Source organism: Caenorhabditis elegans, chromosome IV (genome assembly GCF_000002985.6).
Source record: "Caenorhabditis elegans chromosome IV".
NCBI lineage: Eukaryota > Metazoa > Nematoda > Chromadorea > Rhabditida > Rhabditidae > Caenorhabditis > Caenorhabditis elegans.
Window position 1 is genome coordinate 542,575 of NC_003282.8, and position 25,629 is coordinate 568,203.

The window sequence follows — 25,629 nt, forward strand, 5'->3', positions numbered from 1 at the left end:
TTACAAGTTTGGGTTGAATGGCACTGACGCAGAAGGTGATGCGCGTGGGATTTTTGATATTTTAACGTTTAATTGAAGGTGTTCAAGCTTTGATTTACGCAAATCACAAAAAAAAGCTTTAAAAACATTTTCCTGTTTAGTCCGAAGTAGTAAAAATATATAAAGTAAGCACGAAAAAATAGTGCAACTTTGCAAGACTTTTTTCAGTTTTCAAAATTGATTCAATCTAAATTTCTTTTTCCATTGCTGAAGCTATTTTCTCAAATTTAATGAACGTAGAACTCTGCAAAAACGATGTTTCATCAATATCTGACTGCTTAGAAATTTATCAAAAGTGCAAAAACTAAATTTGGAATGCATTGCATTCTACAGTACCCCTATACATTTTGACACATCTTCTCATTTTGTTTCAGAAAATGTAGATGATTCTTGGATTTAGATCCAAAAAATTTGAACTTTGTATCAATCTTGCATGTTTGTACTCTTAGAAAACAAGCAAGGATGTCGTCAAAAAAATTATTTCCCATTTTAAGGAAAACCTGAAAAATCGGAACAAGTTTTAAAGTTCAGTGAATTTTTAACTTAATTTTAACATTTATTTAGAAGTTTAAATTTTAGTTTTAAAGTAGAAATATAAAAAATCTTTCTAAGTATATTCACGGTTTGAAGAAAATTTCCAAATCGTAAAAAATACATTTTTCTGTAGTGTCAGAAAATGGAATCATCTGAAAAAAATTTCGATCTTCCAAAAAATAATATTTTTTATTATATTGAAAATTATTAACCGAACAAATTGTAAATTTTTTGAAAACAATATTCAAAAAACCTGAACAATTTCGGTTATTGATTTTCCGAAAAAAAATTTAATTGAATTCTGATTGTTTTTCCCCAATTTTTTAGTGTTTTTTGAGAAAATTGGAACATTGAAAAATTATTTAAATTTCTAAAAAAAAAAATAATTTCAACAATTTACAAACAAGAAACTTTATTAAAAATTTGAAATTACTTATTAAAAAATCAAATAACTTTTTTATTTTAAAATTTTACAAAAAAATTGATTTTCTGTTTTCAAAAAAAATTGTTTTTTTTCTAAATTTTCATTATTTTTTGTATTTTCTGAGGATAATCCTAAAATCAGAGACTTAAAACTCCAAGAAAAAATTTGAAAATTCTGTAAACCATTTATTTTCATTTTCAAAAAGAAAACGACATACTTTGCACTAATCCTTCCGTTTCGGAAATTTTTTTAAAACTGAATTCAATAGAGAACATTGGCTCGCTGTTGTCAAATTTTCAGAAGATCTGACTTGTTTTTCTTGGGCTTATTTCTTCCTTGCCAATTTTTTCTAAAATTGAAACTAAAATTGAAGGCTGCAAATCGTTGAAGCTCCCTGGTGTACTCGAATTGCACGGCTCAACATATTTAATTATTAATGAATCACTCTTCCCGTTTTCCGGTTTCAAATAATTTTTTATTCTTTCCATCCAAATGTATCTCTTTTTATTTTCCATGTTTTCCCTTCTTCTCCTTCTTAACCATATTTTTGTCTATTTTTTGGCTATTATATAACCGGAGGGGACAAAACAACCTTTTTGGGAATTTTTTCTTGTTTCTAAAGGGGACAGTTGTGCATAACTAATTGAATCTGAGTTTAGCCTCCCTCACAATATTTTTTCAAAAGGGCTTTTGGTTTTGTTTTTTGTGTTTAAGTAAATCCTGTTTTTTGTGACTAATTTTCTGGAATTTAATCGTGTGTCAGGTGGATTTAGATTGAATCGAAAACTGGAAAACACGTGGCAGGTAATAGAACTTAAATGAAATTTAAAGCGAGTTTCTAAACAAAATAAACATCTGCCTTATTTGGAACTGATTGTGAGCTAGTCCCAGTTTAGAGAAACTTGAACCTACTTCATTTTATATTTTGAATGAAGCCACAGAAATTATTGGAAACAATTAAAAGAGGAGTAGCGCCAATGGGGAAAGTGTTTAAATCTACTCCTATGGCCCCAAAATGACCGAATATCGCAATAAAACTTTTCAAAAATAAGGGTTTTCCCTTTTATACTGTAATTTTGTTTTAGTTATTTGTATTAAAACATTGTAGAGCTCGGAACATGCGAAGTTACTTTAAATTTTCTCAAATGCATATATTTTTAAAAATTTTAGAAATTTGCCAAAACGTTAACCGGAAATTATGAAAAATCTAAAATGTAGTGAAGTTTATTCGGTCGTTTTGGATTATTATAAGTGTATTTAGGCAGAATTCCCACTGATGCTACTCCACTTCTAAAAACAAGGCAAAAATGATTGAAATATTTTTTACGTTCTTGTGTAGTTGCTGCACCACTAAGTTTTTCCCGAGATTTAACTTTGATATGGTCAAAACGTGAATTATTGTTCTACCACTATTTTCATTTAATAAAATAGATCTACATATAGTGCGATCTATATTTGTTACTTGGTACATAGGTGACGTACAGTCTTTACAAATTGCTCTGTGTCCCTCCCGCTTTCTGTGTGTCCATGCCTAGCCGATGGGCGGCAGAGCAAAGAGCAAAGACTGTAGATTGCTATGTGCCAAGTTACATGTAGAGAAAGTAGAGATCGGACTATAGATAGGCCGAGCACGGCAAATTTCAAAAAAGAAGATTTGTACATTGGGGGGAGGCAATCTGCAACATCTAATAATCTGAAAATTTCGGAAATGTTCTACTATGCGTATATAGTGTATTTATATTAAATCCCAACTGACTATCCTCCACTTTTAATGAAAAATGACATAGAGATTTGAATTTTCCAATCTTCGACCACACAAAACTTCTACAAAAATAAATGTTCTAGTACCCCTTAATTTATTTCAGCCAAAATAATTCAATTCTAGTTAATTCAAAAACAAATGTGCCGTACTAATATTCAAATGAGTATATAAATCGAATATTAATTTGAAATAATTTTTTAAAAATATTTTTTCTCAGATCCCAAAGCACACCCAAACTTTATTCCAAGCACGTCAATAGGTCAAAACGTTTCTACTTCATCCAAATTCATAAATTATTCCACAGTTTCTGAATAGAGTGTGAAAAAAAAATCCAAGTTTGATGAGTCAAAAATTCTCACTTCCATCTTCATACATTTTTCATAAATCAAAGTGTGTGGGGTTGAGACCTGGGGGCGGAGCATGCTCTTTTCAATTCCTTCTGTCTAGAGACATTTGCAAATAAGTTGTGTCTCGGTAAAGCACAAAGTTTGAAGTTTTTGAACAGGAAATCAGGTTCCATTTTATTTCGAAAGTTTCCATGTTCCTACCCACATAAATTTACAACAGTTTTGCCTCCTTTGGTTTATGCTCAGAAATAGGCTTAAACTAAGACATAGGCTTAGGTTTAGGCTAAGGCTTAGGGTTAGGCTGAGGCTTAGTCTTAGGCCTAGGTTTAGGCTTAGGCTTAGGCTTAGGCTTAAGCTCAGGTTCAGACTTAGGCTTAGGATTAGGATTAGGCTTAGGCTTAGGCTTAGACTTCGAACTTCAAGCTTAGGCCATCAAGACTAGGTATGCAAGCTCAGGCCCTCAGCCAACGCCCAAAGTTTATTTGATTGACTGTTTTCAATTTTTTTATTGCCCTCTTCACAACTCCGCTGTTTTATTTAATTTTCAGATATTTTAAGCAAATATTTGCACATTTTCTTGTTTTCTTGTTCCAATGGGAGTATTGTTGTGATTCCCCTCCCTTCCACTACAATTCTCCCCTCCCTCCTCCTCCTTCTTGTTCCTTCAATTATTTTAATTCCTTGCCCCACTCTGTACATCCCGGCACGCAAACAATCCTGTTAAATTTTAATTTTGGATTCTAAGGTCTTCTGCATTTTACCACATAAACAAAAATAATTCAAGAGTTCCGTGCTCTTTGCTTTTTTGAGCTCTTTTTATCTTTTCACTTTGCATCTAAATTCACTTTTATGATGTTCTTCCTGTGAGATTTCTGAATGCTTTTTCTGATTTCCAAAAAAAAAAAGCGAAAAGAGATAAAAAATGAACTTGGACAACCTTTTCCGAGTTTTTATGTCCTTATAGAAACTCACAAATGAATTTCATATATTTTTAAAAAATCCAAATAAAAAGTGTTTTGTGCTTCAACATCAAAATATATTTTTCCTCCAAAAGCTCCAAAATTTTAGAGTGATCAAAAAAATCAAAAATACATATCTGAGTCTAAAACGTCTACGTTTTTGTGGTCTTCTAACAATTTTCAGATTCTACGATATTTTTTATTTGTACACAATTTTCTCTTGAAATCTTAAAATTATCATGCAACCCTCTAAAACTAGGTTTTTTTCCTAGAAAAGCTTGGATACACCAAATTAGTATTTCTCCCACAATTCTGCACTTATCGGTACTTGAATCCATTAGGAAAATTTCATTCAAAATTTACAATTCCAAGGATTTCTTTTCTGTTCTGAAAATCCAGAAGTAATTGACATTAAAATTTTTACGAAAAAAAATTGAAAATGTTTTCGAAAACCAAATTGCACGTGAGTTTTGATTCGAACTTTCAGTGTGAAAGTGCTTTAAAAATTTCAGCTGCCTCACATTATGAATTAATGAATTTTTATGTTTTACTATGTTTGCCCCCTTTGAGATCTAAGAAAACTAAGATTTTTAGTTAGTGTTTTGTTTTTTTTTTCAAATCTGGATTTTTCGGCGAAAAACTCTACTTTCCTAGCAAATTTTTCAACTATGTTACGAACTTTTCCACCTTTTTTGTGTTTCAGCGGTGAGCAGCAATCGATTTTTTACGGTGATTCGGCAACACGGCAAATTGCCGGATTTAAAATTTCCGGCAAATCGGCCTACCGAAAAATTTTTGCACATTTTTTTTTGGAAATTTCAGAATTTCAACTCCAAATGGCAAAATTAAACGCATCCTATAAATGTTCCTACATTTATTTGGAAAAGTAAGCAAATTCAATGCAAAATATCTAAAGTAAATGGTAAAAAAAATTCAAAAAGGCACAGTTTACAATGTTTCCGTCTTAAAAAAATCCTCTAAACATATCCGGCAAATCTGATATCCGGCAAATTGGCAAATCGGCGTTTTGTCGGAATCGAAAATTTCCGGCAACATGACAAACCGACAATATGCCGATTTGCCGAACGGCAATTGCATCCCTAATTTTTTCCGACTTTCTAGCGCATTTACTCATATTTTTATTTCAACTTTCCATTCTTCTTGGGGTATTCTCAACTTTTTTGATGCCTTGCAACAATTTTCTCGCATACTTTTCCCAATTTTCACCGCACTTCTGCCAACTTTCTAGCGTACTTTCAAGTCTTTCTAGCTCACATCGTCACATTCTCATCTTCTTTCTGACACTTTTTCTTCCTTTCTAGCTCACTTTTCTATGGCACTTTTCCAATTTTCTAGCGGTTACCCAAAATTAATTAATCTCCTATAAGTATCATTATATCAAACTACAAGTTCAAACTACAAGGACCATAAAAAATAGCTGTAAAAATTTCAGATTTTATTGAATTTATTTTAGATTTTTTTAGCCTATTTTATGTTCCGAATGAATTAAATATGACAAATTGTTTTGAATATCCCTGTGTCCAATTGTATGTATTTATTTTTTTCGGGGAACTTTCCGGGCGTTTTCCAGGCGAATGGCGGGAAAATCATTGCTTATCAGACTCATTTTCAGACTTTTCTAATGATAATAATAAATTTCAGATGATCGAAATAAACGACACATGCGCCGAAGATCCTCCACAAGCTGATGCCTTTCGAATGATCCTCATAGTAATAATTGGTACAGTAGTATGCTCACTCGGAATTGTGCTCAACACCTTTCTGCTCCTTTCACTTCGCCGGCTAGACGTCTTCCGATCAAATATCCTTTACCTTTTTCTTCTGGCATGCCTTGACATTCTCGTAGAACTTTGCTTTATGGTAAGTCATTTTCAAATAGTAGTTACTAATCAAAACAATTCAATTAACCGTTGATTTCTGATAGTTTCCACCTGTTTTTTGACATTCAGGTGGAAAAAAATGTTTTGGAAATGTTTCCTGTGTTGGCATGACTGATTGAATCTAGACTAATTGTGTTTTAGTGGGTGAAGTGCTAACTGGTCATTTTGGAAAAGAAAATAGAAAAGGGTTTTTTGGTCAGGACGGCGGACCCGAGGGACTTTAAAAATTGATAGTTAGGCACGTAGGTACGTAGGCACAAAGGTAGGTAGGTAGACAGATAGATAGGTAGCTAGGTAGGTAGGTAGGCAGGTATGCAGTTACGTAGATAGGTATTTCATACGGGAAGTACATTGGTTGGTAAGTAGAGTAGATAGGTAGATAGGTAGGTAGGTAGGCAGGTAGATTGTTTGGTAGGTAGGTAGGCAGGTAGATTGTTTGGTTGGTCGGTATGAATGCACAAAGGTGTGCTTACCTATCATTAAAGCGATACTCTGAAAAATTGTCTATTGCCTTTTAAAAACTTCCTTTTTTTTTCACCCCAAAATTTATTTTTCTTACAGTTTTAAGCGTAAAAATGATTCCCAATTTTTGAGCGACTAATGCCTGCCTTGTGCCTACTTTACCTTAATAGGTACTCGGCACTCACCCCTGAAATCGTGCCTGATCACGATAATAAGCGTTAACTTGGTGAAAACGATTATTCAACAAAATTCTGAGAACGAAACTTTTGCAGCATAAAATTAAATTTTGATATAATAGATTTGTAAGATCAAATACTGGTCGTCAGCTATAATTGTTTGCAAATTTTATACTATGTAACAGGATTTAGGCTTACCTATTTTGAAATTGTTGTACTAGCGGCTTACCTAATTTGAAATTGTTTGTTTCTGAAAATAGATTTAATTTTACAAAGTCAACAAATTACAACACAATAGAAAAACCAGATCTTATAATTAATACCAAATACTTTTTATCCAAATCTCAACCTATTTCAGTTAATATTCCCGGCATCCCTAGTCTGGGACTATTTCCGAGTGGAGCTTCTCTACACATGTTGGCACTTCTACATCAAATACGTGTCAACTGTTGGGCAAGTTCTAATCGCTGCATCGACACTTCTCATCGTGGCTGCATCTTTTGAACGCTACATTTGCTCCTTGAAATCTTCGATTCAATTTTCCCCGCAGAGACGATTTCTGTTCATTTCCATTGTTGGAGCATGCGCCCTTTTTATGAAAGGATCAGTATTTTTTGAGTTGGAATTGCAGTCACTTCCACATTGTCCACCATTTCAGAATTTGCGGTTGGATCTGTCAGAGATTACTAGAAGGTTTGCATATTTTAATTCTTGTGAAAAAAATTACCTACCTACCTGCCTACCGGATCGCCGGTAGCAGGGTTTTCAGACAACAATTGTCTTAATTAAAACAAACAAACATATAATTATTGTCAAAAAAACTAGTTTATTAACTTTATGAAATCGATTATAAAATCTTTGGAAAGTTCCAATTTTTTGAAAAATAAAACCTTAAAAGTCGATATTCGAAAAAAGGTAAAAATTGAAAAAAAAATGAATTTTTCAGAAAATGAAAAGTTTTACATTTTACAGGATTTTCTCTTACATTTTTGGTAAATTGATAAATTTTCAAGTTGTCAAAAATGCGGATTTTTTGAGTAATTGCTGTAGGTTCAAACCAGGGGTGCGCGGCAATTGGAAATTTCCGGCAATCTGCAATTTTGGCAATTGCCGAAGTTGCCGAAAATTCGATTGCCGAACGGCAATTGCTGCGCACCCCTGGTTCAAACCCCTAGAATGTTAAAATACAAACAGTTAAAACGTGATTAAAATCTAATAATCTTAGAAAAAACCTTTTTTATTGTCGAATTCCAAAATTAAATTTTGAGCTTTAATCTCTAATACTCCAGGACCAAAACCTATTTAATTTATGGCAAATTAATTTTCAGCGAAAGCTACAAAACGATATGGATGTTCTGGTGTCGATCAATATTCAACGTTTTTCTTCCATTTTCACTTCTTCTGATTCTCAACTCCCTGACAATAACCAACCTGAACAAGCTCCATTCAAACGGATTTCAGTCGGTTTTGGTTGAGGTGAGCACTTATTCGTTATGTATACACAGTTATTTTTGGTTCAAAACCTGTACTTTTTTATTATTTTTTTGCCTGTGTGCTGCTGCTTATTGTTTCTTTGTGTTCTATTCAGAATCGGTGTCAAAGTATTGCAACAACTTCTGAGCTTCTTCCTGACAACCTGTCCTTCCAACCACTTCTCGGGACCTCACTCACCTCGTCAACTATCAACAGTTTTTCTTCGTTTAATGATGTGAGCTTTCTGCTGTTTATATTGCTTCGCACAGCTGCTTTAAGTTTATTTGGTTTTTTTGAGTTGCAGTAAAATATTGTGAACTTGAAAAATATTTATTTTCAGTGTGACTTTTTGAGTTAATGGCTAAAAACTTTACAGACTTTGGTTTAGAATCCGTTAAATATAAAATAAAGAAATATAGTTGGAGTATCATCAGAAAATATCCTAATATCATAGTAAAACTATTTTTAAAAAATTTATTTTTTCGTTTTATTTACAGTTAAGAAGTGTCAGATTTCACCTATCATAATTTTAGAATTGGAGAAAACCAAGACAAATGTTGAAAACTGTATTATATATTCCAAATACATTCTAATTGGTCATACTTTGAAATCTACATTCTTGAAAAATTTGGAGCATTGCCAAAAACTATGATTGAAAAATTTGTTTGAAAAATCTAGATTTTCTGGAGTTTTTTATAACCAGATTTGGTAATTTTGAACTATTTTAAATGGATTTGGAATTAATTTACTTACGACAATCTAATTTTCCCATGTTCTCTGAAAAAACCGAAAAACTCGCATAAAAATTATTTTTAAAGTTTTCAATTTTGTTTTTCTTCCAAATTTTTGATTTTTTTTCTAGGGAAAACTAAATTTGGTTGGTGAAAAATTCAACTTTTTCCATATACCTTTTTTTAATCTTTTCTGAAAATAATCAATGAATTGAAAAACTTAAAAAAAAATACTGTTTAGATTTTTTGATTAAAAAATTGTTTCCAGATTTGTCAATGTTTTCCGAAATAAACCAAAAAATTTAAAACTAAACATTTCTCGTTTTTAGACTTTCTTTTCAAGAAGTTGAAATAAAGTTATCCTGGTGAAATATTAAGTGTGTAACTTTTTCCAATTTTTTTTGTTGAAAATTTAAATAAAATATACACAATTTCATTTTTCTCAATAACGATCATACTAAATTGTGTCAAAAAACAAATAAACTGTGTCAACTTTTCAACTTCTCACTAAAAATCAAAAAATAATTCCCACTCCCCATTCCGAAATTTCAGCAAATGCCTAGCCTGCTCCGTCGCAATTCAGAGGCATGTGCAGCCCGTCGTCGGAAGCGCGACGCGACACGCACGTTGGCAGCACTCATCACAATCTACCTGTTGACAAACACATTAAACCTACTGATAACAATTATGGAGTTTATCAATCCAGATGTGTTGGGCAGTTTAGGTGAAGGATGGACGTACAAGTGAGAGAAAGTTGACTGTTATCAGGTGATTAAATGATTAAATTATAGATACCTGGCCGACTTGTCTTCTGTGCTCACTATCTCATCAACTGCCTTCCGACTACCTGTCTATTTCCATTGTAATGGAGACATTCGCGCACAGATACGACACTTTGCAAAGGCTTGTTTTATTGAGCAGAATGAGAAAAAGAAATTGGTATGCATTGGGTTCAGAATGTCCATTAGGAAAAAAATTACTGAAAATATGTTTAAAGCTAGGTGAAATTCGTAAATTTTTGAAGTATAGTTTAAATTGAAAATTGCTGGAAATTGCCAACAAATTCTAAAAGCAACAATTTCGGCAATTAGGGCAATTCGGGCAATACCCAAAAACTTCAAAAACCTACAATTGCCGAAATTGTCAAAATTGCCGAATGATAATTTTTGGAATTTTCGGCGAAACTTGGAAATTTTTAAAAATTGCCGATATTGCCGAAAATACGAGTTGGCAGATCTTATTGTTAATTTTTGCCGGAATTACTCGTATTTTCGGCAATATCGGCAAATTAGCTAATAAAAAATATTTAAAATGGTAACAAATTGCTGAATTTCTAGAGTTCGGCAACGAAATTTTGTCTGGTCTTGGCAATTACCAATTGGCAACAATTTCGGCAATTTTGGCAATACTGATTTTTGCCGAAAATGATTTTTTCGAGAATTTCCGATTTCCTGACCTTAAAATTTTTTGAAGATTGCCAAAATTATCGTTCTTTAAAATTTTTGGCAGTTGGTGATTTTGAAAATTGACAAATTTCAAAAGTTCTTATTATTTCCAAAAATAAACATATTCGGCCAAGGGCAACTCCGACAATTTTGGCAATTTTCACTATTGCCAGAAAAATGCATTCTTGTTAATTTCAAAATTGTCAATTGATGAAATTGCCCAAACTTCAAAAAATTTTAAAACCGAGCTCCCCTGCTTTGAAGCAACATTTTTAAAAGCAAACTTCATACTTCTATTTCAGAAAAAACTCACAATGCACCATCCAATTGTGTCCTCCTCCACGGAATCTGTCCTATGAACAAATTGACCAATAGATACTCTCAATCAAAAGAAAAACGTGTATTTACTGTTTATTTTGTGTATATTTGAACTTTTGTGTAACACATACATATGTATAAATATTTTGGTGTTTGCTGGTACAAGTGGATGCAGGGAAAAGAGTTGCAAAAAGGAAGTAAAATTGTATAAAAACAGTATGATGGACAGATTTTGGAAGTGTAGAAAATACTATAAAATGAATTTTTTTCATAAAGCTTTGTAGTGGAAGTTTCAGGTCTCATAGAGTTGCCAAACTCTCCAAGAATATGGACTTTTTGAGTAACTTGGAGCATCACTGGAGGATTAAAATAAATACCGTTTTTCTTCTATTAGTATAGCCTCTCATCAATCGACTTTGTCGGCTTATATTTCAGCGGTTACAAAAAAATTTTTGACACTTTCGAAAACAAGAGCATAACAATAGATTTGACAAAGATTTTGTCGTTTGAATTTTTGAAATATAGTTAAAGGCAACCGAGATATAAACGGTCAAAGTCGAGTAAGGGGGCCATACTAATAGAAGAAATACGGTACTATAATGTTTAAATATTAACAATGAAAACGCGTTCAAAATTATGATAGGTAGGTTTTTACCATTTTTTCGATGCACCATGTTCAACTGAAAAAAAAACTAATTACAGATTAATGTGGAAACCAGGACCTCTCCAGATTCTAACTTCAAGCTTCCACATTTTCCGCATTTATAAACTTTCCGATCTTTGATCAATACTTTTTGAAAACTTATATTTCATATTAAAAACCCGATGATTCAACTGTTACACTATTCACTTTTTCCTCAGTTTTCCCTCAAATCAACTTTATAGTTTTTCCAAACATTAAAATATCTCTTCATTATTATTTCCCTTGCATTTTCCCCATCCATTGTTTTGATTACCTCCCAGTCTGTGTCTCGAGTAATTTACAACATTTATCCCCCAAATGCATCTAAATAACCACCTGAGAAACTAGACGTGTCACAATGATTTATTGTTTCTATGGGTACTGCTCAATCAGATAACCAATGCTCTCACTTCTCGCGCGCAAACAATGTCCCTTTTTATCTGATGAGCCCCCCCCCCCCTAATCTTCAGGTACACCTCTTACGTTGAGAGTGCTAAAAGTGTGTCTTTTGCTCTCTTGCTCCATTCCCAAATACTTAATTAACCATTCACCGATTTTATTTGTGCGTTGTTGTTTTTGAGAGAACGAGGTCTCTAAGAAATTCGAGAACACCCCTTACGACTACTAGTGTACAACTGAAAAAAGGTCTGGCTTTATTTGTGGTCAGGGAGAATTTCTCGGGAAGATTACGGGGATTTCTCACGGGTATTTGGTTGGAAATTCTGGAAATTTTCAAAGATTTCTGGAAATTCTCATTTCGGAAAAAGTAGGATTTTCGTAGATTGTTGTAGAATACATTTCTTGACAGCCAGGTGGCTTCAAGATTTGAAGAATTACTAAAAGTTGGAGTATTCTTGGCTTTTCTAAAAATTGTTCAACTTGAATAAATGTAGGCAGACATATATTTTTCCTACCTGCCGATATGCTTGCCTACTATGCCTCCCATATGCAAGCCTACCATGCCTAGCATATGTCTACGATATACCTACCTTCATAAGTGCCTACGCCACCCTCCTAGTAAGGTTTCCATGGTAGGCTGACACAGCTGTGCCTATTTTTAATGCCTACGTACCTACCTATCGCCTACCAGCCTATGTGCTTTTCACAAAAAGTTATACATGGCCCTTATTATTACCTTTAAAATTAGGCCGGAATTTCCCGATTTTTTCAAAATTGGCTTACTCTCAAATTTTCTTACAATTAGACGTATCGTAAATGTTTGCATGTTTTTTCCAGTTTTATCAGTCTAAAAAATTTTTCAAATGAATAAAAATTAATTTTAATGCTCCAATTGGTGCAAAGACCTTAAACAACCAACAATTAACTACCTGAACATAACCGGCGGCTCTTTGAGAGTCATCTTGCTCCATTTTCACCCCCACCCTGCTGTAAAACTTCTCCATCACCACCACAACCACCACTTTCTCAAACCCATTACAGTCTCTCTTTCTAAGTTTCCGCCATCTCCAAAATAATTCCCATGTAATAATAATTTTTATAGGGGCAATTAACATTAACAATTTGTTCCTTCTTCCGTGACCCGTCTCACCTTTTCCACCTTTTTTTTTTGTTTCGCATCTGAAATTTTCCAACCTTGAAGCGTGAATGCGTGACTGCTTCTGCACAGATTAAGACCAGTAATGTCGAAAAGATATGAATGAACAAGTTAGTCAGGCTTAGTTTGTTTCTTTCGCAGTCTCGCCCGATCATGCCTAACAAGCCTAAACATAAGCATACGCCTTGGCCTAAACCTTGGCCTAAGCCCTGGTCTAAGCCAAAGCCTAAGACTAAATCTAAGCCTAAGCCTAAGCCCAAGCCTTGGCCTAATTGTAAGTTTGGCCTAAAAAACTCTTTTTTTGTTTGCGCCTGCTATTTTTCATTCCATCATTCATATATCATATCCCATTTTCGAAATGGAACAAAAGAAAAGCGATCCTTTTCGTTTTTTCCAACAAAAAGTGAAAAAGCGGTTAGACTTGAAAAAACGGTCATAAATTTGACGCATGAATAGTTTCGGATGCAGAAAGACTGCAGAACCACCCTGGCCGCGCGCATTTTTCCGAAAAATCTAATCTATATCAGAGTTTCTGACTTTTTTTGTGGAGATTTTGATTAGAAATGTGTACAATTTGTTTAGCAATGCGATTTGAATAAAAATAGAGCGGAAATAATATATTTTTGGTTTTTGGTTTTTTGTCTAGATTTTGGCTTTTCACGCACGTAGGCAGGAAGGCATTCGGTAGGCACGTAGGCAGCTGGCGATGCGGTAGGTCGGCAGGAGGCAAGTGGTAGGTAGGCAAGTAGGTAGCTAGGCAGGAATTTGGCACGTAGGTAGATAGGCATGAGGTAGCCACATAGGCAATGACGTAGATAGAGAGGCATGTAGACATGTGGGCATGGGGTAGGCAGGTATGTAGGTAGGCATGAGAAAGGCATTAAGGCAGGCATGTAGGTGGGTAGGCATAATGTTTAAAAAAACACGCAATTAGGTACGAATGCAGGAAATATACACATGGGCAGTTAGGCATGATAGGCATTAGCTAGACAGAAAAGTAGGTAGGTAGGCATGTAGACGTGTAGGCACTAAGCAGGCAGGTAGGCACGGAGTAGTATGCTGGAAGACGTGCCTGCAGAACTCCAATCGCTTCTGCTTTCCAAAGTACAAGTACTAGAAAATCAGAAAATACAAAAAATCTTTGGAATTCGTGACGTAAGCCTTCCCATGTCAGAAAAATAAGCAAAATGAAGAAATTAAATTAAAAAATAATCTGTAACACAACAAGAACAACACAATTTTGAAATCAATCGGAAAATCCTATGATTTTGTTGTGCGGAATGCATTAGTTGTCCCCAGCGCCTCCTCCTCCTCACCCGATTCCATTAAAATCCGCCGCTTGTTGTGTGTTGACTTTGTTACTGGGTTACAGTTCCAACTTTCTCCTACTTCTTTTTTTTTTCATTTCGGCGGGCTTTTCCAATTCAGATGTATGCATACACCTTTATCTATGTACATATCTCTACATTCAAATTTCCGAATTTCCAATTGCGCGCCAAAAAATGAGTCACAGACTGGCGGGAGGAATCCCTTTGTGATTGGAGAGTGTAAAAATGAATGATAAAATATACGATGAGGTGGGGGGGGGGGGGGGGGGCAAACAAATTTGCGACTATTTTCAAATATTCTAGTAGTGACGTAACTGGAGATCTAAACTAGTTGATTAGATTCCGTTTCAATCCAGATTTGGATGTATGCAATTTTGTTTGGGCAGAGGAGAAAAACAATTTGTGTTCTAGAATATCTTATGCTTTAATCTGAAAATCTATTTTTTAAGCGGGAAAAATATCTAAGAAATTGAATATTTAGAAGCAAAACACACCTACCTAAATGCCTAGTTTATACCTACCCGCCTGCCCCCCCCCCTACCTACCTGTGTGCACACAGCATACCTACATACCTACCGAAGTACCTACCTTACTCCTGCCCGCCTGCCGACCGCTTAGAACTTAGGTTTGAAATCTTTGAAAATTCTGAAAATTTATTTCAAAAAACTTGGAAGACTTCAGTATTATAGAAAATTATAGAAAAGTCTGGAAAATTCTTGAAAATTTGTGAAAATTCTAGACCATTATAGAAAATCAATTGAAATACAGAAAAAAAATTTTTGAAAATTTTTAGCAAATTCTGGAAAATTCTCCAAAATCCATGAAAATATGGTACTTGTGTATTATACCCCCGCCATTTTATAAATTAATTTTTTAACTTTTTAAATAAAAACGTGTGGAATTTTAGGCTTAAAATTAGGAAAACACTATTCCTAAAGTATAATACACAAGTACCGAAAATATCAATTCGTTTTAATCCTTGGAAAATTTTCTGAAATTCTAGGCAGTGCTCTAAAATTTTAGGAAGTTTTGAAACTTTGGGAAACTTGAAAATCCTAACAAATTATTCCAAAATTCCTGGAAATTCCAGAAATTTCTGGAAAATTTTTGGAAATTATAAAAATGTCTTAAAGTATTTTGAAAATCCTTCTGAAAAACATGAAAACCCTTGAAAATTCTAGTAAATGCTAAAAAAATATGCTCAAAAATTTTCAGAACTTTTCAAAAAGTTCTTGGAAGTTTTTGAAAGTTCTGGAAAATTCTTGAAAAATTCTTTCAATTTTTTTTAAACCTGTAAAAATTTCAGGTAATCCTATGAAATCATTGAAAATTCTCTAAAATTTTTAAAAATTCTCAGAAAATCTAGAACTTTCTAAAAAGTTTTTTGGAAGTTCTTGAACATTTTAATGCCCACCTTCCCGATGCCTGCGTGCCTGCCTACCTTGTACCTGCCTACCTACCTATGACCTATTTTCTACATTTTTAAAGATACAATTTTCAAGAAAATTTGTAATTTCCCACCTATTTTTTTTTGAAATTGGAAAATGAGAAATCCTTTTTCTTGTGAATAAATGAATATTGAATTTGATTTGAAAAATAAATTTCTAGTAAATTTGGCGCAAAATTTGAAATTTTAATTTTTACAGAATTACATTTATTGGCGCAAATTTTGTAAATTTCCAAAATTATATAGTTTTACCAAAATTTCAATTTTTCAAAAACTATTGCCATAAAAATTTTGCCGCAAAAAGCAGAATTTAAATTCTTCTTTATCAAAAAAAAAAACTAATTTTTAACGCAGAAGGGTTAGCTATTTTGATCCCACAAAGTACAAAAAAATGCCACAAAAATACTAGAACTTTCTGGAAAGATCTGGAAAAATTCGTTCAAAAATTTTTCTAAAATTCTCAGAAAATCTAGAACTTTTAAAAAAATTCTTGAAAATATCCAACTTTTTCCCTCCCCTTCCAACTTACCCTATTCCCCGTTTGATTAGCTCTCAACTCTTCTCACGACTTAATTGCTGCCATTTCATTTCTCAAAAAAAAAAAAAAAGTCATGCTCTTCTACTTCTACTGCTCGTCTTCATCCAGCTCATCCTCATTTTAATAGGCTCTTTTTCCGGAGGAGACGGTCCTGTTGGCTTCTCACTCACTTCTCATATTTCAATCCTCTACTTCTTCTTGCCTTTTCCCGCCCCGACGACACCCGTCCCAACAGATGCCCCCCCCCCCCCCGTCTTATTTCCCTGTAAGTCCCGCCTTCTCCGCCACCACCTTCATTTTCTCTGCGCGCTCTCCGGAGACGCGTGTCTCCTACTGCATAGTAGTGGTCAGTTCACCCCCTTTTCATCAAATGTGTGTGCACACAAACATTTAGACTTTAGACCTATTTTCATCTTACCTGTTCATTTTTGTGCCTTACTCAATTTTTCCGATGCTATCTTACTTTTCTTTTTAAAAATTTTTCACTTATTTTTTAGTTTGTTCCTACACCCAATTTTCTATATTTTTCAATTTTCAGCAATATGAAACAATTCTTCGAATTTTTAATAACAACATTTTTGCTACTCGGACTGGCCGCTGCAGACGAGCACATTGTCTACTGGAACTCTACAAATTCACTGTAAGTCTACATTTAATAGTACGATTCCCGCGCTCGCGGTAACCTATTATCTTATCAAGTTGAGCAAACAGTAATCAGGGGTGAAACGTTCGAAACTACTTATTGTTTGGTTCTCGCCGATAAGGCTCCGCAGATGCTCGAAAACTCCAGGGCTCTTCATCTTATAAATTGTAAATGTGACGGGAGGAGGGAGTCGTTATCTCGGATGCATTGTTTTGCCGCATACACCGGACCCCCACTAGAAATTCTTTAATGGAGAGAGGTGCTTGGTACACCTGCTTCTCAAATTCACCTTGTTTACCCATGTCCGTCTTTTAGAATTTGAAAGGAGCGAGGGTGATTTGAGATTTGAATTGATTTTAGACTTTAGCAGTTGAGCAATTTTTCTTAGCCGTTTTTTCGTTTTTACTCCATTAGGTATGCAAATCTCGCTTGTTTTAACTTTTTTCAAAAAAGTTTTAAATAGGAAAGTACGCGCTAAGTATTTTTCTACATTTTTGTAGTAGAAAATGTTTTGATAAATTTGAAACCAAGTGAGATTTACAACGTCAAAGTAAAGCCAAGGAGTCGGGCAGCGCTCCACTTTGACAGCTTATATCTCGGTTCTTTTTGATTTTATCAAAAAACGGTTAACTAAAAAAATATGCAAAAAATATTTTTCTACATTTTCATAGTAAAACACTTTTTGATAAAACAAAAGACAACTGAGATATACGTCTTCAATTTCGGAAAATAGTTTGAGGGTGTAAAGGAAATTACGTTACTTCCCTAAGACTTTAGAAGTAGTCGACCTCCCCGTACACCCGTCTTTCTTTTCAATACTTGCTGATCATTTTAACGGTATGCGAACCCGCGTGCTATTTGCATAACAATGCGCACTGTGGAGGTCGGTGTCACTTTTTTTTGTCAGGTGTCAACTCGAGAGTTAACTAGGTGTGTCGCCCAATTTTATGGAATAATGGAGTTTCCCAGAATATTGAGCGTTCAAGATTTTGCTAGATTAGCACACCATACTATGGTAATTATCGATGACATACTGAGATAAGTCACCTAGCCCCCGTACCGGATGTGTGTGTGTGTGTGTGTGTGTGTGTGTGCATGGTCAAGATTTACTTGGAGTAATATCAATATACTGCTCATACTTGAGCATTGTGTTTGCTCATTGGTTTTTTTTCGAGGGGCTTAAGATGGTGTGTACGTTATGCAACTCAGGTGTGGAAATACGAGAAGAGGGTCCTCTCTCTTTCTCTCTCAGGGTGGTCTATATGTGTATGTACTAGACATATTTGATGCGATTAAAAGTAGGTCTACGACGACGACGACGAAAATTGCTCCTCTACTCCTTGCTCTCTTCTCGGTTTCACTTTTTGAAGAGCATTCCCATTTCCGGCTTTCTGTTATTGGATGGGTGGTCCCAACGATGACATTTTTAGTAGGGTCAATGCACTTGACATCTTCTGTACGCCGTTTTCGATCTGACCTCCTGATTCAGAATTTATCGTTCGTCGTCTTCTGGGCCCAGGCGGCGTATGATTTACGGTCGCGCCGCTCCCCCGCCCTTATCCTTGTAATAATCTGCTGAGGTATAACCTTAGGTTGTGGTTTTTCGAAAATTTTCTGCGCGTGGTGCATATGTTCCATATCGGGTGTGTCTTATGATTACGTCATCACCAAAAGAGTTTTGTTTAGCAAGTCGGAAGTCTTGAAAGGGGGCTCCACGCAACACACTCATTACCGCACACAGTGGCTATTGATACTACTTTTTTGGCCAGGACATGCAAACGAGACAAAGACCACCTAAAACTCTTAGGTAAAAAACACCTGTTTCACCTACATTTTTGGAGGCTATCTTCCTGATCGGGACTTTTGACTTTGCCGACGATACACGCCGTCGTCGTCGTCGCACATCATTAAAAGATGGTAATAGCCGCGGCGGTTTGATGGGATCGCTTAGAAGGTGTGAGATGATCACAAACTTTCCCCCTAGAACACCTGTGATGGATTTGTTGAGATTTAAAAGATACTAGGGGGGGGGGGGGGTTCTCATACCTAAAGATTGTGTAGTAAATTTGCATATGAGTAGGAGTAGGATACTGAATGCAAATCTACATTCTTTTGTTATTGGGACTCTTGGAAGGACGCGAAAGTCTATGTGCGCGCGCGCAAGGATGACGGTCCACCAAGATTTACAGGCACCCCGGTGCACACTTCTTTTGAAAGGTGCCGCCGGCCAATAGATTTGTCTCCCCTCCGTTACAATAATAATAATAATAAAGACCGAGGGCCTTCCTGATGAAGATGATTATATCGTTCTTCATGGGTTAATCTGAAAATTAGAAGAGTCCCCCACCATGACCCATCTGTGCAGGTTTTTTTACGCAATCGGTGCTTTCAATGACCGCATGCAAATTAGTAATTAGTACTTGATATACCCCATTTTAATGAAGTATGACAGGGGGAGAAAGAACAGCCAATTAAACTGATATTCATCTGGTCTGAAGGTTCAAAAGCAGAGTCTCTAAATTGAATTGAATTGACAGCAGAAGCCTGTTGACTGTTGACACCAACTGGCTGGCATATGTTTTTTTTTGCCTCATTCTCTCCCTCAATGTCCCATCTTCCATATTCAACACGATGTCCAATATCCGCGAAAGCACACACACACACAAACATATCCGTCGTTTGAATGAGCAATCACGTACATTTTGTACGTTTCAATTTATCTAAAACGCAGAGGAGCTCAAGGAGCTCAGGGCTAAAGGCTCAGGGCTCAGGGCTGCTCCACGCATTACTAAATCAAAAAGAAAAGGGGGCAAGTGTTATATCCAATGCAAATTACTTCTTGACTTTAACTTGTGTGTTGCAAGACTTGTACCTTTCAAGTTGTCATGGGAATGAATATGTGGACTAATGAAGCTGCTTTTGATACGGGACTAGATAATCCAGACTTATGAACTCATTTGTCTTCTGGTCATGTTTCAAATAATAAGAGGTTCTCGGATGCTGTGAGCACACGCGCGGTTAATTACCTGCGAAAGAGAGAGTGGTTCCGGATAAACAAGAGCTTATTTGGTAGAAGCAGTCTTTGCTCAATTTTGCTCAATTTGAGAAAAGGTTGGCTGGTGGCAGTGAACAAGGAAAAAAAAAAGGAAAATGGGGGCCAATTTGAGAAATGAGACGTATGAATATGTAACAGTGCAAGGTTTTTTACGGAATATCCCCTTGAACGGGGGCAAGTTAATCTTGGACAAGCACCTATTGACCATGGCCCCCGGAAGGTTGGGATTAACCTGAAGGGTCATTGACACGTGTACTTGTTTATTTGCATTCCCCACTGGTAACTGAAGCTCTGGCTTCGCTTCTTTGTACTACTAGGGGGCAACCAATTTCCGTTTTGGAATCATCACAACTCCTCAAATTCGGGATGTTTTGTCTTCTCCGTAACGCATGACGGAATTCGAGGAATACGTAGGGAGGCGTGATTTTTGAGTAGGTGTTGTAAGATGATGTGTCATTCACCACCACGACAACACGTATACAGTTCGTCCTCGGATGTATCATGGCGGGAGAGAGAGAGAGACACGCTCGGATGAGTTCCGATCCTAATTTGGACGTCACTCAGAATCCCACTCACTTACGTTTGGCGGGAAAAGGTAGAGGGGGGGGGGGTCAATCTCGGATGATTGATCCGATTGATAACAAATTGGCATGACACTTGGGGTGAAAGACTGGAAGGCTCTGGGGACTTGGGACCAATCGAACAAGAAATTCGATCCTCCTAATCCCATTCAAGTTCTTTATTTTATTGTGCACCAGAACTGTGTGTTTGTCCATAGCAATAAGTTTGCGTAATAATAATAGTTGCGGGTGGTTCGTCGTCGTCGAGATGATCAAAATTTATGCGATGAGCTCCTCCCGGGAGAGCCGGTTGCGCAACACGTGTTTGTATTAACACAGAACGTCTGCTGGCATATGTGGTGGGGACATATTCAATACTTCTTCGAGTCGCGATGAATTTTTAAACATGTTTTGATATGCAGTAAAAGTGTTTACTCTCCAGGGTCACCGAGATTTGTGGTCCGTGGGAACGCAGCTCCATCAGAGCACTACTTTATTATTATTATTGTTGTTGGGCTCTCCTCCCGCTGCCCTTCAAGAAGATGATTCTATAATAGTGTGGCGTTTTCTTCTTATATGTAGAGTTTGTATGCCATATATAGGGTGACGACTCCAAAAAGAGGCAGAGTAAATTTCGTTTAAAATGGGGATAATTGAGTTGGGTTTTCCTCTTCTCGTCGTGTAGTGGCAATTTTGCTCGCTCTCTTCAGAAAACGAGAAAGAAATGAAGGAGAAAAGAGAGGGGGTAAAAAAGCGGGCCGCGCATCTTGATAAGGACGAGTCATACATGACGACAGGGGGCCCCTCCGAACTCTATTTGATTAAATTTATGACTTCGTCTTATTCCTATTTACCATCATCATCATCATCATCTACAATTATGAACTGCCGATTAATTTATGGGGTCGCGCCGTGTGTATGTACGGCGACAGGTATAGGTACGATCCAGCAGCAAATTTTATAAATATTTTAATTCATCATGTCACATCGGATTACGGTAATTGGGATTCAACGAACGTCTGCACCAGCCAAGAATCGTGAATCAGATGAACAAAGGGCAGCGCGAAGAAATGCCGAACTCATTATTAGCAATTAACCTCAACACACTGTTTTACAACACAATACAACACATATGACTTTTTGGGGCGACAGAGAGGACCGGCCACCTGTCCAGTAATTTGCACAAAAAAGGAAGGGAGGAGAAGCAGGGCGGGCAGAGGAATTTTCAGCAATTTCAGGGAATTGCCGAGGTTGTTAACAACAAAAAAATTCGGCAAGTTTTCGACGAAATGGCAAAATGCATTGCCATTAGAGCTAACTTTCTAGATTTCGAAAAAAAAATTTCGGCAAGTTCGGAACACTGAGCTTTTCATTATGTTTTTTGTGTAGGGTGTAATAACTGAAGAGAAGCTTGTAAGGATCTTATACACCAAAAAAAAATCGGTTAAAATTGTGCCAGTTTTTTTTTCAACTCCATTCGCCGGCCCACGGTACCGATAACCAATTTCGACCTAATTTTCCGTAGTTTGGTTGTTCAATGATTCTTTTTTAGATTAAGCTGAAGCTAAGCGGAAACTGATAAGTTCGATAAACTGAAGCATAAGTTTGATAAGCTCGAATAGCCGAAAAATGTCGTAATTTCGACAATCGGTAGAAAAACCGACCACCCCGGCAGCCGTCACCCACCATTAAACACACCACTTTTTGGCTCATTTACCACTACTTGATGCTCCCCTTCCTCATAAAATGTGGACCTTTTCGTGGTAACAACTTGAGGGTCGTAAACGCTCAGAATTTATGAGGGAAACCAACCAACGACACGAACACATTGTAAAAAGTGAACAAAACCACCTCGGAATTGGGTGGCAAATTGAGTGAGTGACCCACACTCGGAAATGTGATACTCTGCCTGAGATTTCACAATTTTCACACCCATTCATTTTCTCCTATTAAGCCAGGGATGGTAGATAGAAGAATAACACAAAGTACGGGATGATTGTTGTCAAATGGCTGTCAATTTATTTGTCTTTTTGGCAGACGGTGGCAGGTGGCATCTCGCTCTTTTGGAATGGTATTAGCGTGTGCACATGTTCCTGATGAATTCGGAATGGACGGGGGTAGGGTAAACATTGATAATTGGCAAAATCTTACAATCTCACTAACGTTCCAACACTGAGCACGGTGAACTCATTTGTGTCAAGTGCTTCTTCCCACCAGCGCTCAAGTACATTGACACATGTCTCGAATGGTAATAGAGTCGGTATTTGCAAAAGGGGTCCTTTTGGCGCACGTCTTTGTGCTTCTTCTGGGGCTCTCTTTATGAGGAGAGCTTACAGTAGAATGACACCGCCAATTAGTCGAATTGCGCAAGCTGCTGCTGTTGTAGAGGGGAAGGGAATACGGATTATTTGATTTACGGGCGAGGAATCGGATCCAATGATCCGGAAGCGTTACCCTCTTTGTATGTTTCTTCATTAATGGGCAACCGGAAATGAAGGTCTCTAAGTGACAAAAGTTTTCTGTTTCAGGTTCCGAAATCGGCAGCCAACGATCGAAGTTCGAATGGGAGACGTTGTTCGATTTGTGTGTCCGGACAATGAGGAGGGACGAAACGATGGCGAGTACCTGATTGTCTATGAAGTAACCGAGTTCGCGATGGATGACTGTGCTCTGGAGTCACACTCGAGAGAAGTTATACGGTGTGCACCCGAAGGGACTGCAGAGAAGGTGCTCAGAACTCAGCAGTTGAGTGGCGGAAGACGGGAAGACTGGAAGAAGCAGAAAGTTCCGCCGAAGAATGTGGCTCAGCTCATCAGGCAGCTCAATCCTATTCCGAATGGGAAAGAGTATCAACCAGGGCAGACGTATTATTATATGAGTGAGTTTTTTTGAAAAAGATATTTTGAAGTGTAGTCTCGTGAAAGTCGTTGTTTTTGAAAAACAAATTGCCGTCCAGAAATCCCATAGATTTTTTGTTAGGAAAGATTTAGTTCAGCGTAGGCAAGTAGGCATTCAGGTGACCTCACAACAGTACTCAGAACTGCTTTAGGACCCTTCAGGGCTTAGGGTATTTTTGATATTCATACCGGATTCAGAATGCCAAAAAACCTAAATTTTCATACGTTATTAAAAATTTTGATGCTTTTCGAAAAATGGAAATTTTCGAGCAACTTTTTGCTCTTGTGTGCCCAATGTTTGAGGAATCAAAATGAATTTGTACATACATTCATGGGTTTTTAACATGCTGAATCTACTAGTATCAGTTTTCCAAAATAATGTTCAAAAATGTCCAAAACCCCTTATAAGGGGATCTACAGCAGTATAGCACTGCGAGAACCTTAGGCTTCTCCCAGTTATCAAAAGTATAATTTCAACAAAAAAAAAACTTGAAACCTGGTTGCCGGTTGGCGGAAAGTTGCCGAAGGTTCGGCAACCAAAAATTGCCGGTTGCCGAAACTTTTGGGTTCGGCAATTTCGGAAATTGCCGGTTGCCGAAAATCTCGGTTCCCGCACAGCTCTGGTACCTCCACCATTTTTTGGAGATTAACCGGCAAGGAGTGCACCTTGAAATTAACTGTTACAGTAGCCATGTCGCTTCAAGACCTTTAAAAACTTCCAAATTTCCAGCAACATCGACTGGAAAAGCGAATGGCACCAACCATCGGATGTACGGATTATGTGAATCTCAAAACATGCGGCTCTCGATGAAAGTGTCTGCCAGTCAACCTCACCCAACTCGCCGAGCACCAACTCGCCGACAGGAGGATTTTGTGACAACTGCGAGCGCCGAATTGATGGGCGGACAGGAGGATGAAGATTCAGATAACGACAATGCCCATCTGCTGCCGAGGGACTTGGAAGGATCGACGAATCCAAAGTTTCGAAGACCATCGCAATTGGAGACGGCAGGAGTTGAGAATCAGCAATTTATGAAGGTTGTCCAAATGGCTCAGGCTGGCAAAACTGGCACATTTGAAAACGAGAAAGAGGCGATCGCGCAGAAAAGTTCGGAAAAAGACGGATGGCATCCGGTGAACGTGCAATATGTGGCTGATCTAATGAATAATGCATATCAGAATGCTGATGAGAGGATTTCTTATCAAAGGGATTTTGAAATTCACGAGGAGAATGGTAAGGACTTTGAATTTTTGATTCAGGAGAAATGTGCATTTTTCCGAAAAGTTTGAATTTCTTTTTTAAAAAAAGTTCGATGAAATTTGGATTTTCATAGTAAATTTTTTCGGAAAATGTTTTAAATTTTAAAAATAACTTTCGATAAATTTTGAATTTCTCAATATTTTTGAAACAACTTTTTCGTAGCGTGTTTGTTTTTTAAATTAAAATTTTCAGATTTTCGAAAAAAAAGCTGAATTTCTGAGAATGATTTTGTGAATAATTAGAATTTTTTAAAATATTTTTTGGTATCAGAAAATTTTTGAATTTTTTAAATTTTAATTTCAATTTAATTTTTTAATCGTTTTCCGGGTATTTTTCGGTATTTTTTTTCGATGTAGTCTGAGAAAAACCTAAAAAAACGCGGGGCGCAAAAAAGGTGCCTTTTGAGATCAAATTGCAAACGCGCTCTAACTTGAAACTTATACGCACCGCCCCTATAATTTGGGTCTCAAAGGGAAATATACCAAAAAAACGTTTGAGTTTCTGGTTTGGATGTCAAAAATCCTTTAAAAAACTTTAAAAACGCCATAATATTCTCAAACAAAAAGCATTAGATTTTTACTTATAAAAAATTTGCGAAAACTGACTGACAAAATTTTTTTAGTAATTCAAAAATTTTCAGATCTTGCTGTAAAATCCTTGGAATATTCATCATCTTCAACTTCATTATCAACAAATTTTGCAATTTTACTAGCTGTAATCTATGTTCTATATTAATTTTATTTTCTTCCCTTTTGTTCCCAAGCTCTTCCCAATTTCCATTGTGATTATCGAGCCATCCGGCTTAAATTCACATATCCCCCAAAATCAGGTTGTTCCATGCTTTTCCCAGCTTCACCCTTCCGTCTCTCTCTCTTTGCTCACCGGTTTTGAATAGTATTTTTTTGTCAAACATGTGACGGGTTCACACGCTCGAGTTAGAATTTCTATAGCTTCCAGTTTTCCTCTCATCAATTAGAATGTTCATCAATTGAGATGCTTGATTTTTTTTGTTGTATATAAAGATTTTTATAATTAATTGAGCTAAAATTTACAAAATTCACTGCAAATCATATTTCCAGAAAACTTTTCATT

At 36.3% G+C, this 25,629-nt stretch overlaps 2 protein-coding genes and 8 non-coding genes across 11 annotated transcripts; 6 read left to right on the forward strand and 4 right to left on the reverse strand.

Annotated features, from left to right (window-relative positions):
• Positions 1-3,427: 3,427 nt before the first annotated feature.
• F09C11.2 lies at positions 3,428-3,515 on the forward strand. Its single transcript, NR_052871.1, has one exon. It is a non-coding gene; the product is annotated as an Unclassified non-coding RNA F09C11.2 (non-coding RNA).
• Positions 3,516-5,725: 2,210 nt separating this feature from the next.
• On the forward strand, positions 5,726-10,725 carry F56A11.4 (G-protein coupled receptors family 1 profile domain-containing protein; the record flags this gene model as incomplete). Of its 2 annotated transcripts, NM_001356900.2 has the most annotated exons (7): positions 5,728-5,946; positions 6,963-7,297; positions 7,933-8,080; positions 8,193-8,312; positions 9,361-9,551; positions 9,600-9,747; positions 10,556-10,725. In NM_001356900.2, the coding sequence occupies 7 exons, from the start codon at positions 5,728-5,730 to the stop codon at positions 10,610-10,612; spliced, it is 1,218 nt and encodes a 405-aa protein (NP_001343701.1). In that variant the 3' UTR covers positions 10,613-10,725. The 2 variants fall into 2 exon arrangements, with proteins under 2 accessions (NP_001343702.1, NP_001343701.1); NM_001356901.4 differs by lacking the exon at positions 8,193-8,312 and having other exon boundaries at positions 5,726-5,946; positions 10,556-10,634.
• On the reverse strand, positions 9,355-9,527 carry F56A11.12. Its single transcript, NR_052872.1, has one exon. It is a non-coding gene; the product is annotated as an Unclassified non-coding RNA F56A11.12 (non-coding RNA).
• Positions 10,726-13,143: 2,418 nt separating the features above from the next.
• Positions 13,144-13,281, forward strand: F56A11.13. The gene has a single exon (NR_052873.1). It is a non-coding gene; the product is annotated as an Unclassified non-coding RNA F56A11.13 (non-coding RNA).
• A 3,075-nt stretch (positions 13,282-16,356) lies between these two features.
• F56A11.11 lies at positions 16,357-16,547 on the forward strand. The gene has a single exon (NR_052874.1). It is a non-coding gene; the product is annotated as an Unclassified non-coding RNA F56A11.11 (non-coding RNA).
• F56A11.8 lies at positions 16,364-16,481 on the reverse strand. The gene has a single exon (NR_052875.1). It is a non-coding gene; the product is annotated as an Unclassified non-coding RNA F56A11.8 (non-coding RNA).
• A 112-nt stretch (positions 16,548-16,659) lies between the features above and the next one.
• On the forward strand, positions 16,660-25,573 carry efn-4 (Ephrin-4). Its single transcript, NM_067546.6, has 4 exons — positions 16,660-16,761; positions 22,908-23,257; positions 24,007-24,510; positions 25,178-25,573. Exons 1-4 carry the CDS (start codon positions 16,664-16,666, stop codon positions 25,270-25,272), a joined length of 1,047 nt encoding a protein of 348 aa, NP_499947.1. The 5' UTR covers positions 16,660-16,663; the 3' UTR covers positions 25,273-25,573.
• On the reverse strand, positions 18,214-18,351 carry F56A11.9. Its single transcript, NR_052876.1, has one exon. It is a non-coding gene; the product is annotated as an Unclassified non-coding RNA F56A11.9 (non-coding RNA).
• Positions 18,953-19,074, reverse strand: F56A11.10. The gene has a single exon (NR_052877.1). It is a non-coding gene; the product is annotated as an Unclassified non-coding RNA F56A11.10 (non-coding RNA).
• On the forward strand, positions 21,619-21,711 carry F56A11.14. The gene has a single exon (NR_101877.1). It is a non-coding gene; the product is annotated as a small nucleolar RNA F56A11.14 (small nucleolar RNA).
• Positions 25,574-25,629: the final 56 nt, after the last annotated feature.

What these genes read in the sequence shown, in the direction of transcription:
- efn-4 (NM_067546.6), top strand. Translation starts at nt 16,664, where the DNA reads ATGAAACAATTCTTCGAATTTTTAATAACAACATTTTTGCTACTCGGA. An exon ending in TGGAACTCTACAAATTCACT is followed by an intron (nt 16,762 to 22,907) that starts GTAAGTCTACAT and finishes TTTCTGTTTCAG; the next exon opens with GTTCCGAAATCGGCAGCCAA. An exon ending in TGAAATTCACGAGGAGAATG is followed by an intron (nt 24,511 to 25,177) that starts GTAAGGACTTTG and finishes AAAAATTTTCAG; the next exon opens with ATCTTGCTGTAAAATCCTTG.